Below are 12,909 nucleotides of genomic sequence, written 5' to 3' on the forward strand. Positions count from 1 at the left end.
AGTGATTATGAACTACAAGCTCTTCAAACTTGTTCCAAGAATGGAGGAGGAGGAGGAGGCAGAGGAGGAGGAGGCAGAGGAGGAGGAGGCAGAGGAGGAGGAGGCAGAGGAGGAGGAGGAGGAGGAGGAAGAAGAAGAGGAGGAGGAGGAGGAGGAAGAAGAGGAGGAGGAGGAAGAAGAGGAGGAGGAGGAGGAGGAAGAAGAGGAGGAGGAGGAAGAAGAGGAGGAGGAAGAAGAAGAAGAATACGTAATAATAATAATAATACATAATAATAATAATAATAATAATAATAATAATAATAATAATACATAATAATAATAATAATAATAATATGTAATAATAGTAATAATAATATGTAATAATAAATGTTCACCCATGACAGTAACAAGATAAGGGGAGATAACATCTGATAAGTGCTGACGTTTGATGAGGGTAAATGAGGGTGCAGCTGATACCAAAAGATTAGATGAACATCGCCCTCCCTTTGTTTTTGCCGGTATACTAACATTTCTGTCTGTCTATTTGTCTGTCTGTCAAGCTCCCTGTCTATCTGTCTATCCGTCTAGCTCTCTGTCTCAGAGAGCCACAAGACTGCTTCATCACTTTTACTCACATCTTCAAGCAGAGTACAGCACTTTGTCTGGATTTCTTGGGTTATCCTAGGTAATTTATACTATGTATACTTGTATTTATGTGTACCTGTGAGACAGAGATAGACAGACAGATAGAAAGAGAGAGACAGATTGAAAGAGATAGAATGAGGGAGAAAGATAAAACACCATTGTGTATGACACCATGTTTCAAAGAGTTCCACAAGCTGCAGAACTAATAGGAATATGTTCAGTGACTGTATATTGGTATATATATTAGAGAACAATAATAATAAACAATGTTTTGTATTGTTTGTTTTTGTAAACAAGTTTTGTAAACAATATATTGATAATTATGTTTGTGTGCTTATTGTGTTGTATACAACAAGTGTATATATGTACATTGCACCTTACTTTGGTCTCATAGGCCACATAAGTTATGTGAAAAAATAAAATAGTGAAAAAAAACAACAAACCTTTAAATACAAGTAAACCAAAGTTTACCGGGTGAGCGGCAGTCGCTGCTGTTGCCATACGGGTCTCATTTTCTGCAAACTTTACGCCTCCATATCTCCGTAAGTATTGACGGTAAAAAATTTTTGTTTATCCTATAATGTTTAGAAAAAAAAACTCTATTTTTTCATAAGAAAAAATGATTTTTTTTTTTAAATTTGGCAGACCCTGAGAACAAGTTTCTGAGAGGGCCTGTCGACCCTCAAAGGGTTAACGAGGTGAGATAGCTGCCCATGTTTCGGAAAGTAATTACATCAGTTAGATGTGATTTGGCCAGTCCCATCTTTCCTCTAGACAAGTAATGAGTCATTGAAGAACGAATTTTATCATGAGATATAATTTCTGACCCTGGTCACCTATTCTGAATAATATTTTCCTGAACAATAGAATTTGACGTGTTGCTAAATTCTTCGTACCTTTGTTGTATCCAAGGGGAAGATACGACTTGTGTGCAAGTATCAGCCGTACGATAATTTCTCATATCTCTTTCTAATGTATAACAATATTCCTTGGAATGTCCTTTGCTCCTACAGTAGGTATATTAATTAACTTTCTTCTTCTCAGTATCAAGTTTCTGCCTTGCCACAGAAACAGATTTAGGATTGAGAGTCTTCGTAGTAGAATACGAGAAGTTACAACAACAGGTGAGTGAAGACGACACTGATCAACTGATTTGGGTTGCCAACTCCAAAATTATTTTCCATGCACCTAATTTCTTTGTGCCTCAGTACGCACAAGTTTGTGAAATATCTCATAACTGACTGCTAATGTGGCAGTCTCTAGAACATATGATGCAGTACGGTCAATCAGATATTCTTGTATGTCAACAAATATTCAGTTATATAATTCTTCATATAGTGTCAGTTCAATGAGGTTGCAAAAAGTATTGTAATCTGTGGCTCTGCACACCGTCTCCAACGCAGTCTTTCCCTCACTTGCTAATTCATCACAGTCTTGATCTTGTCTTCTCTGCCACGCACGAAATGCACGTTGGTAACACACAGGTAACAAGTTGGAAGACTCTAGTATAATTTCTTTAACAGTATCATAATTTATGTACTTATCAATGGGCAAAGCAGCAGTACAAATCTGAGCTCTGCCTGTCAAAGCTGTGGGCAATAATGTTGCTAAGTGCTTGAGCGACCAATTCATTGCACGTCCCTGGTTCTCAAAAACATCAAAGTGTAAGTCACTTTCAGAGAACTAGGAACCACTAATAATTAATATAATGTAATAATAATATATTTATTTCTACAAGTGCATGTACAACGTATGCAGACCACAGCTGACATCAGTGACATATAGACAGCCACTTGTTATGCAGAGCATTTCGGGCATTTAGGTCAGTTTTGTCCCAGGATGCAAACCGCGCCAGTCGATTAACACCCAGGTACCCATTTCACTGATGGGCGAACATGGACATCAGGTGTAACGAAACACTCCCAATGTTTCTACCCTCGCCGGGAGTCGAACCTGGACACTCCCCATGTCAAGCGAGAGAATATAGCCAAGGGGCATGGTGACGGCTTTCTGTACATTGTGTCCTGAACTGTTTTCATGGATGTTCAGTGGTATTATATTGCTGTCCCCTCAAGGGAGGTTCCTCGACGCCCACATAATAACTAAACTAAATGGATCTCTAATAATAATAACTATAATTATAATTATTTTATTTTCATTATTATTATTGTTATTATTATTATTATTATTATTATTATTATAAGTAGTAGTAGTAGTAGTAGTAGTAGTAGTAGTAGTAGTAGTAGTAGTAGTAGTAGTAGCAGTAGTATTATTATTATTGTAGTTATAAATATTATATTTACTAAAAATAATAATATTAATTTTAAATGCATTTCATTAATTTTGAAAGAGTTCCTCGATGCCGGTGAAGGTTGTTGATAAAAGGAATATGAGTTACTTTACCTTCTTCTCAGGTAATGCATTTCATTACCAGGCGAGGCATAACACCTGTAAGCTCAGTGCTTTCCTTTCAATATTATAACAATCAACAATTATACTCTCATATACAACTCGGTTTACATTACAGTTTACATTTCCAGGTGGTCAAGATGAGGTATGCAGTGATAGCAGCAATGGTAGTGATGGCAGCCACGGGAGCAGCCACAGATAGTGAAGCGGGAGAGAGGCCAGTGGTTGCCACACAGGATGGAAGGATCGCTGGTTTCAAGGAGTTCTCCACTGAAGGAAAACCATTTTACTCCTTCCATTCTATTCCATATGCTAAGCCACCTATAGGAGACCTACGACTCAGGGTAAGAAGAAAATATTGTTGCTGTATATTAATGGAGGCTGGTCCAACTACTAACCTATTGAACACATGTGTCCCACCCACAACTGGTCCAATGACCACATGTGTCCCACCAACACTGCTCCAACAACAGACCCATACACCACATGTGTCCCAAAACGCTATTCAACTATAAGCCCATAGACCACATGTGTCCCACAAACACTGGTCTAACTGCTAGCCCATAGACCACATGTGTCCTTCCAACACTGGACCAACTACTGACCCATAGACCACATGTGTCCCACCACAACTGGTGGTCTACAGGCCACACGTGCCCCAGCAGGACTGGTTCAACCACCGTCCCTAAGGTCATTTGTGTCCCACGTGCTTTGGTCGAACTACTGGCTCATGGGACATGTGACTCAACAGCGCTGGTCCAACTACTGGTCCATGGGACACAGGTTACTCAACAATACTGATCCAGCTACTGAATCAAGTGACACTAGGTGCCAAACAACACTAGTTGAATTACTGACCCACCGGTTTATGTGGCCCACTAGCACATGGTTCAGTTACCTACCCACCGACCACTGACCCATCGAAAGTGGTCCAGCTACTGGCCTATGGACAACGTGAGACCCCCCATTTCGAATTACTGATCCTTGGGTCACATATGACTCTCCAGCACTGGTTCAATTACTGGCCTACTGATATGTGGACCACCACCACTGGTTCAACTACTGGCCTACTGATATGTGGACCACAACCACTGGTTCAACTACTGGCCTACTGATATGTGGCCCACCAACATTGGTTCAACTACTGCACAATGGACCATATATAGCTTAATAACACACATTCAAGGCCACTTCTATAATGAGATAATTTGAATTGGCTACAAAATGTTTGGCAGTTCTTGAATTTCAGTGTCATATATGAAAAATAAAATATCAGAAAGCACCCCTAGAATGATCAGTCAATAATTTGTCATAATATTTCAATAAATCAGCCTATTATATCTATCATCCTATAAGACATATCAGCCTTATTACATCAGTCGAGAGAGTTTAGTGCAATCCTCCTCAGTAGAGTGTTAGACTGTCAACTTACAGACAGTTCACCTAGGTTTCATTGATAATTGTTCATATATATATATATATATATATATATATATATATATATATATATATATATATATATATATATATATATATATATATATATATATATATATATATATATATATATATATATATATATATATATATATGCAAAACAACCACTCTGCAAGAATAGAGAAATTCCAAGCGCTTTCGTGACTACTCACATTGTCAAGGAACTATAGTTCCTTGACAATGTGAATGGTCATGAAAGTGCTTGGAATTTCTCTATTCTTTCAGAGTGGTTGTTTTGCATATTCTGAAATCACATGTTTACTGTGATCTTATTGCATATATATATATATATATATATATATATATATATATATATATATATATATATATATATATATATATATATATATATATACTTATATATATATATACATATATATATATATATATATATATATATATATATATATATATATATATATATATATATATATATATATATATATATATATATATATATATATATACATATATATATATATATATATATATATATATATATATATATATATATATATATATATATATATATATATATATATATATATATATATATATATATATACAGAAAGGTGGATGAGGTGGACTGTCTGTAAATTGACAGTCTAACACTCTACTGTCTAAGCTCAATAGGAAAGATTCGGAGGTAATACTATATTATATTCCATCAAGGAGGATTTTGAGGTAATACTTATGTGGGGAATAAGGTGAGCTCATGATCCCTTGGGTCCCACTCTGTTAGCAGTATGTGAGCGAGGGGGATAGTAACTACATGTCCACTGTTGGAGATACTTTATCTACACTTGGGGTGGCAGGGGTCGGCCACGGTGTTTGCCTTAATTTCCTATAAAACTTTATCTCTCAGTCCACATAAGGATTCGAACCTGCAAACTCAGCTTCAGAGTTCATAGTGCTCTATCTACACACTCAGACTCCGAAGTTTGGCTGAGTGAATAAAGTACTGTGTACTCTGATGCCGTGTTTGCAGGTTCTAATCCTATATATATATATATATATATATATATATATATATATATATATATATATATATATATATATATATATATATATATATATATATATATATATATATATATATATATATATATATATACACATATCTGTGTGTATATATATAATTGTACCCACGAAACGACTGGTATTTATCAATAGCAACACTGCACTAGCCATGCTGTTTTGGCCCGCTTCATGGTGAGCGAAAACGTATGACGCTTTAAACAACTAGACCACGCAATCCTTGACAATTGAGCATCCAGCCAAGCTAGATGTTGTACTCGCCATCTGCATGTCCTTCAATCTAGCTTGGCTGGATGCACCATTGCTAAGGATTGTATGGTCTAGTAATCTAAAGCATCATGCGTTCTCGTTCACCATGAGGCGGGCCAAAGCAACATGGGTTCGATACATATATATATATATATATATATATATATATATATATATATATATATATATATATATATATATATATATATATATATTGGTTAGTAACCCCTTCTCCTGTAGACATTTACTAAAAAAAGAGAAGAAGAAAAACTTTATAAAACTGGGATGCTTGAATGTGCGTGGATGTAGTGTGGATGGCAAGAAACAGATGATTGCTGATGTTATGAATGAAAAGAAGTTGGATGTCATGGCCCCAAGCGAAACAAAGCTGAAGGGGGTAGGGGAGTTTCGGTGGGGGGAAATAAATGGAATTAAATCTGGAGTATCTGAGAGAGTTAGAGCAAAGGAAGGGGTAGCAGTAATGTTGAAGGATCAGTTATGGAAGGAGAAAAGAGAATTTGAATGTGTAAATTCAAGAATTATGTGGATTAAAGTAAAGGTTGGATGCAAAAAGTGGGTCAAAATAAGCGTGTATGCACCTGGAGAAGAGAGGAATGTAGAAGAGAGAGAGAGATTTTGGGAGATGTTAAGTGAATGTATAGGAGCCTTTGAACCAAGTGAGAGAGTAATTGTGGTAGGGGACCTGAATGCTAAAGTAGGAGAAACTTTTAGAGAGGGTGTGGTAGGTAAGTTTGGGGTGCCAGGTGTAAATGATAATGGGAGCCCTTTGATTGAATTTTGTATAGAAAGGGGTTTAGTTATAGGTAATACATATTTTAAGAAAAAGAGGATAAATAAATATACAAGATATGATGTAGGGCGAAATGACAGTAGTTTGTAGGATTATGTATTGGTAGATAAAAGACTGTAGAGTAAACTTCACGATGTACATGTTTATAGAGGAGCCACAGATATATCAGATCACTTTCTAGTTGTAGCTACACTGAGAGTAAAAGGTAGATGGGATCCAAGGAGAATAGAAGCATCAGGGAAGAGAGAGGTGAAGGTTTATAAACTAAAAGAGGAGGCAGTTAGGGTAAGATATAAACAGCTATTGGAGGATAGATGGGCTAATGAAAGCATAGGCAGTGGGGTCGAAGAGGTATGGGGTAGGTTTAAAAATGTAATGTTAGAGTGTTCAGCAGAAGTTTGTGGTTACCGGAAAGTGGGTGCAGGAGGGAAGAGGAGCGATTGGTGGAATGATGATGTAAAGAGAGTAGTAAGGGAGAAAAAGTTAGCATATGAGAAGTTTTACCAAAGTAGAAATGATGCAAGGAGGGAAGAGTATATGGAGAAAAAGAGAGAGGTTAAGAGAGTGGTGAAGCAATGTAAAAAGAGAGCAAATGAGAGAGTGGGTGAGATGTTATCAACAAATTTTGTTGAAAATAAGAAAAAGTTTTGGAGTGAGATTAACAAGTTAAGGAAGCCTAGAGAACAAATGGATTTGTCAGTTAAAAATAGGAGAGAAAAGTTATTAAATGGAGAGTTAGAGGTATTTTGAAGATGGAAGGAATATTTTGAGGAATTGTTAAATGTTGATGAAGATTGGGAAGCTGTGATTTTGTGCATAGGGTAAGGAGGAATAACATCTTGTAGGAGTGAGGGAGAGCCAGTTGTGAGTGTGGGGGAAGTTCGTGAGGCAGTAGGCAAAATGAAAGGGGGTAAGGCAGCCGGGATTGATAGGATAAAGATTGAAATTTTAAAAGCAGGTAGGGATATAGTTTTGGAGTGGTTGGTGCAATTATTTAATAAATGTATGGAAGAGGGTAAGGTACCTAAGGATTGGCAGAGAGCCTGCATATTTCCTTTGTATAAAGGCAAATGGGAGAAAAGAGAGTGCAAAAATTATAGGGGGACAAGTCTGTTGAGTATACCTGGTAAAGTGTATGGTAGAGTTGTTATTGAAAGAATTAAGAGTAAGACGGAGAATAGGATAGCAGATGAACAAGGAGGCTTTAGGAAAGGTAGGGGGTGTGTGGACCAGGTGTTTACAGTGAAACATATAAGTGAACAAATAAATGACAAAAAGGCACAATACCGTGACTGGAACGATACACAAATAACCCGCACATAAAAGACAGAAGCTTACGACGACGTTTCGGTCCGACTTGGACCATTGACAAAGTCGTCGTAAGCTTCTGTCTTTTATGTGCGGGTTATTTGTGTATATAAGTGAACAGTATTTAGATAAGGCTAAAGAGGTCTTTGTGGCATTTATGCATTTGGAAAAGGTGAATGACAGGGTGGATTGGGGGGCAATGTGGCAGATGTTGGAGGTGTATGGTATAGGAGGTAGGTTACTGAAAGCAGTGAAGAGTTTTTACGAGGATAGTGATTCTCAAGTTAGAGTATTTATGAAAGAGGGAAATTATTTCCCAGTAAAAGTAGGCCTTAGACAAGGATGGGTGATGTCAACGTGGTTGTTTAAAATATTTATAGATGGGGTTGTAAGAGAAGTAAATGCGAGGTTCTTGGCAAGAGGAGTGGAGCTAAAAGATAAAGAATCACACATAAAGTGGGAGTTGTCACAGTTGCTCTTTGCTGATGACACTGTGCTCTTGGGAGATTCTGAAGAGAAGTTGCAGAGATTGGTGGATGAATTTGGTAGGATATGCAAATGAAGAAAATTAAAAGTGAATACAGGAAAGAGTAAGGTTATGAGGGTAACAAAAAGATTAGGTGATGAAAGATTGGATATCAGATTGGAAGGAGAGAGTATAGAGGAGGTGAATGTATTCAGATATTTGGGAGTGGACGTGTCAGTGGATGGGTCTATAAAAGATGAGGTGAATCATAGAATTGATGAGGGGAAAAGGGTGAGTGGTGCACTTAGGAGTCTGTGGAGGCAAACAACTTTGTCCTTGGAGGCAAAGAGGGGAATGTATGAGAGTATAGTTTTATCAATGCTCTTATATGGGTGTGAAGCATGGGTGATGAATGTTGCAGCGAGGAGAAGGCTGGAGGCAGTGGAGATGTCATGTCTGAGGGCAATGTGTGGTGTGAATATAATGAAGAGAATTCGTAGTTTGGAAGTTAGGAGGAGGTGCGGGATTACCAAAACTGTTGTCCAGAGGGCTGAGGAAGGGTTGTTGAGGTGGTTCGGACATGTGGAGAGAATGGAGCGAAACAGAATAACTTCAAGAGTGTATCAGTCTGTAGTGGAAGGAAGGCAGGGTAGGGGTCGGCCTAGGAAAGGTTGGAGGGAGGGGGTAAAGGAGGTTTTGTGTGTGAGGGTCTTGGACTTCCAGCAGGCATGCGTGAGCGTGTTTGATAGGAGTGAAAGGAGGCAAATTGTTTTTAATACTTGACGTGCTGTTGGAGTGTGAGCAAAGTAACATTTATGAAGGGGTTCAGGGAAACCGGCAGGCCGGACTTGAGTCCTGGAGATGGGAAGTACGGTGCCTGCACTCTGAAGGAGGGGTGATAATGTTGCAGTTTAAAAACTGTAGTGTAAAACACCCTTCTGGCAAGACAGTGATGGAGTGAATGATGGTGAAAGTTTTTCTTTTTCGGGCCACCCTGCCATGGTGGGAATCGGCCAGTGTGACAATAAAAAAATAATATATACATACATATATATATATATATATATATATATATATATATATATATATATATATATATATATATATATATATATATATATATATATATGAGCCCATCATGCTGGGGACTTTCTCTTGGCTGTTCCCAAATCCAGCCTTGGCACACGCCTCGACCCACAGACCATCCCCATCGGTGTTGCCCTTTGACTTGCCGCCCCTATTCTCGCCGAACGCAGGTGTATTTGTGGCAGCGAAGCAGCAGACTGATTCGGGTACCATGGTCTTGTGTGCCGTAAATCCGAGGGAAAGATTGCAAGACATGAGGAGGTTAATAACATTATCAAGAGGAGCCTCACAACAGCTGGATGCCCAGCAGTAAGGGAGCCACCCCAACTATGCAGATCTGATGGCAGCCATAAGCATCCAAATGGTATCACCCTTCAAGCCTGGACAGATGGGAAGCAGGTGGTGTGGGACTATACATGTGTATCTACCTTGGCTGATACCTATCTCCAATACACCAGGGAGGAAGGAGGGGCAGCTGCCAGCTTCAGGGAGTCCCAAAAGTCTAGAAATTATAAAGAACTTGCCCATCATTATATGATTGTTCTCATGGGGAAAGAGTGCATCTAAATTCCTTAAGGAGCTGGGAAAAAGACTCATCAGGGTAACTAGGGATCCCATGGCAGCTAGTTTTCTGTTCCAGCGGCTCAGTGCGGCTGTTCCAAGGGGTAATGCCTGCTGTATTTTGGGCACACACACCAGCTCTGAGGAGCTGGATGAGATTTTCGCCTTATAATCGGTGATACACACCTAACAACATGTACCTTATATGCCACCTTTATATCAACAATGTATCTCTTAAATCTTCTGTACCATATTATGTAATAAAATATTCCTATTGGTAAAAAATATATATATTAAAAGATGGGGTGGTAGGGGAAGTGGAATATTCAAACTGCTTCAGGAAGAAATCCAAATATTCTTCCTTGAAGTCTTTTTTTCCACTTCTCCGAGGCTATGGGTCCCACAATTTACACCAGAGGTGGACCCCATCCTATATATATATATATATATATATATATATATATATATATATATATATATATATATATATATATATATATATATATATATATATATATATATATATATATATATATATATATATATATATTTTTCAACAAGTCGGTCATCTCCCACTGATGCAGGGTGACCCAAATAAGAAAGAAAATCCCCAAAAAGAAAATACTTTCATCATCATTCAACACTTTCACCACACTCACACATTATCACTGCTTTTGCAGAGGTGCTCAGAATACAACAGTTTAGAAGCATATACGTATAAAGATACACAACATATCCCTCCAAAACTGCCAATATCCCAAACCCCTCCTTTAAAGTGCAGGTATTGTACTTCCCATTTCCAGGACTCAAGTCCGACTATATGAAAATAACCGGTTTCCCTGAATCCCTTCACTAAATATTACCCTGCTCACAGTCCAACAGATCGTCAGGTCCCAAGTATCATTCATCTCCATTCACTCCTATCTAACACGTTCATGCATGCTTGCTGGAAGTCCAAGCTCCTCGCCCACAAAACCTCCTTTACCCCCTCTTTCAACCCTTTCGAGGACGACCCCTACCCCTCTTTCCTTCCCCTCTAGATTTACATGCTTTCCATGTCATTCTACTTTGATCCATTCTCTCTAAATGACCAAACCATCTCAACAACCCCTCTTCTGCCCTCTAACTAATGCTTTTATTAACTCCACACCTTCTCCTAATTTCTATACTCCGAATTTTCTGCATAATATTTACACCACACATTGCCCTTAGACAGGACATCTCCACTGCCTCCAACCGTCTCCTCGCTGCTGCATTTACCACCCAAGCTTCACATCCATATAAGAGTGTTGGTACTACTATACTTTTATACATTCCCTTCTTTGCCTCCATAGATAACGTTTTTTGACTCCACATTTACCTCAACGCACCACCCACCTTTTTTCCCTCATCAATTCTATGATTAACCTCATCCTTCATAAATCCATCCGCCGACACGTCAACTCCCAAGTATCTGAAAACATTCACTTCTTCCATACTCCTCCTCACCAATTTGATATCCAATTTTTCTTTATCTAAATCATTTGATACCCTCATCACCTTACTCTTTTCTATGTTCACTTTCAACTTTCTACCTTTACACACATTCTCAAACTCATCCACTAACCTTTGCAATTTTTCTTTAGAATCTCCCATAAGCACAGTATTATCAGCAAAAAGTAGCTGTGTCAATTCCCATTTTGAATTTGATTCCCCATAATTTAATCCCACCCCTCTCCCGAACACCCTAGCATTTACTTCTTTTACAACCCCATCTATAAATATATTAAACAACCATGGTGACATTACACATCCCTGTCTAAGACCTACTTTTACCGGGAAGTATTCTCCCTCTCTTCTACACACCCTAACCTGAGCCTCACTATCCTCATAAAAGCTCTTTACAGCATTTAGTAACTTACCACCTATTCCATATACTTGCAACATCTGCCACATTGCTCCTCTATCCACTCTATCATATGCCTTTTCTAAATCCATAAATGCAATAAAAACTTCCCTACCTTTATCTAAATACTGTTCACACATATGCTTCAATGTAAACACTTGATCTACACATCCCCTACCCACTCTGAAGCCTTGCTCATCCGCAATTCTACACTCTCTCTTACCTCTAATTCTTTCAATTATAACTCTACCGTATACTTTTCCTGGTATACTCAGTAAACTTATTCCTCTATAATTTTTACAATCTCTTTTGTCCCCTTTCCCTTTATATAAAGGGACTATACATGCTCTCTGCCAATCCCTAGGTACCTTCCCCTCTTTCATACATTTATTAAACAAAAGTTCCAACCACTCCAACACTATATCCCCCCCTGCTTTTAACATTTCTGTCATGATCCCATCAGTTCCAGCTGCTTTACCCCCTTTCATTCTACGTAATGCCTCGCGTACCTCCACCACACTTACATTCTGCTCTTCTTCACCCCTAAAAGATGGTATATCTCCCTGGCCAGTGCATGAAATTACCGCCTCCCTTTCTTCCTCAACATTTTAAAGTTCCTCAAAATATTCTCGCCATCTACCTAATACCTCCCTCTCCCCATCTACTAACTCCCCTACTCTGTTTTTAACGGACAAATCCATACTTTCCCTAGGCTTTCTTAACTTGTTTAACTCACTCCAAAATTTTTTCTTATTTTCATTAAAATTTCTTGACAGTGCCTCTCCCACTCTTTCATCTACTCTCCTTTTGCACTCTCTCACCACTCTCTTCACCTTTCTTTTACTCTCCATATACTCTGCTCTTCTTATAACACTTCTGCTTTGTAAAAACCTCTCGTAAGCTACCTTTTTCATTTTTATCACACCATTTACTTCATCATTCCACCAATCACTCCTCTTTCCTCCTGCCCCCACC

General features: G+C 38.3%; 2 protein-coding genes across 2 annotated transcripts in view; both read left to right on the top strand.

The window, feature by feature from the left end:
* LOC128688235 (carboxylic ester hydrolase-like) overlaps nucleotides 1-12,909 on the top strand; it is a 303,519-nt gene that overhangs the window by 169,329 nt on the left and 121,281 nt on the right. The gene's annotated exons all lie outside the window — the stretch shown is intronic.
* The window catches only part of LOC128704824 (carboxylic ester hydrolase), a 72,722-nt gene continuing 61,835 nt past the window's right edge, over nucleotides 2,023-12,909 (top strand). The window contains exons 1-2 of the mRNA XM_070104402.1: nucleotides 2,023-2,108; nucleotides 3,165-3,377. Of these exons, the coding sequence (XP_069960503.1) occupies nucleotides 2,088-2,108; nucleotides 3,165-3,377 (234 nt within the window). The 5' untranslated portion in view covers nucleotides 2,023-2,087. The remainder of the gene's footprint in view (nucleotides 2,109-3,164; nucleotides 3,378-12,909) is intronic.

Source organism: Cherax quadricarinatus, chromosome 91 (genome assembly GCF_038502225.1).
Source record: "Cherax quadricarinatus isolate ZL_2023a chromosome 91, ASM3850222v1, whole genome shotgun sequence".
In the NCBI taxonomy this organism is placed as follows: domain Eukaryota; kingdom Metazoa; phylum Arthropoda; class Malacostraca; order Decapoda; family Parastacidae; genus Cherax; species Cherax quadricarinatus.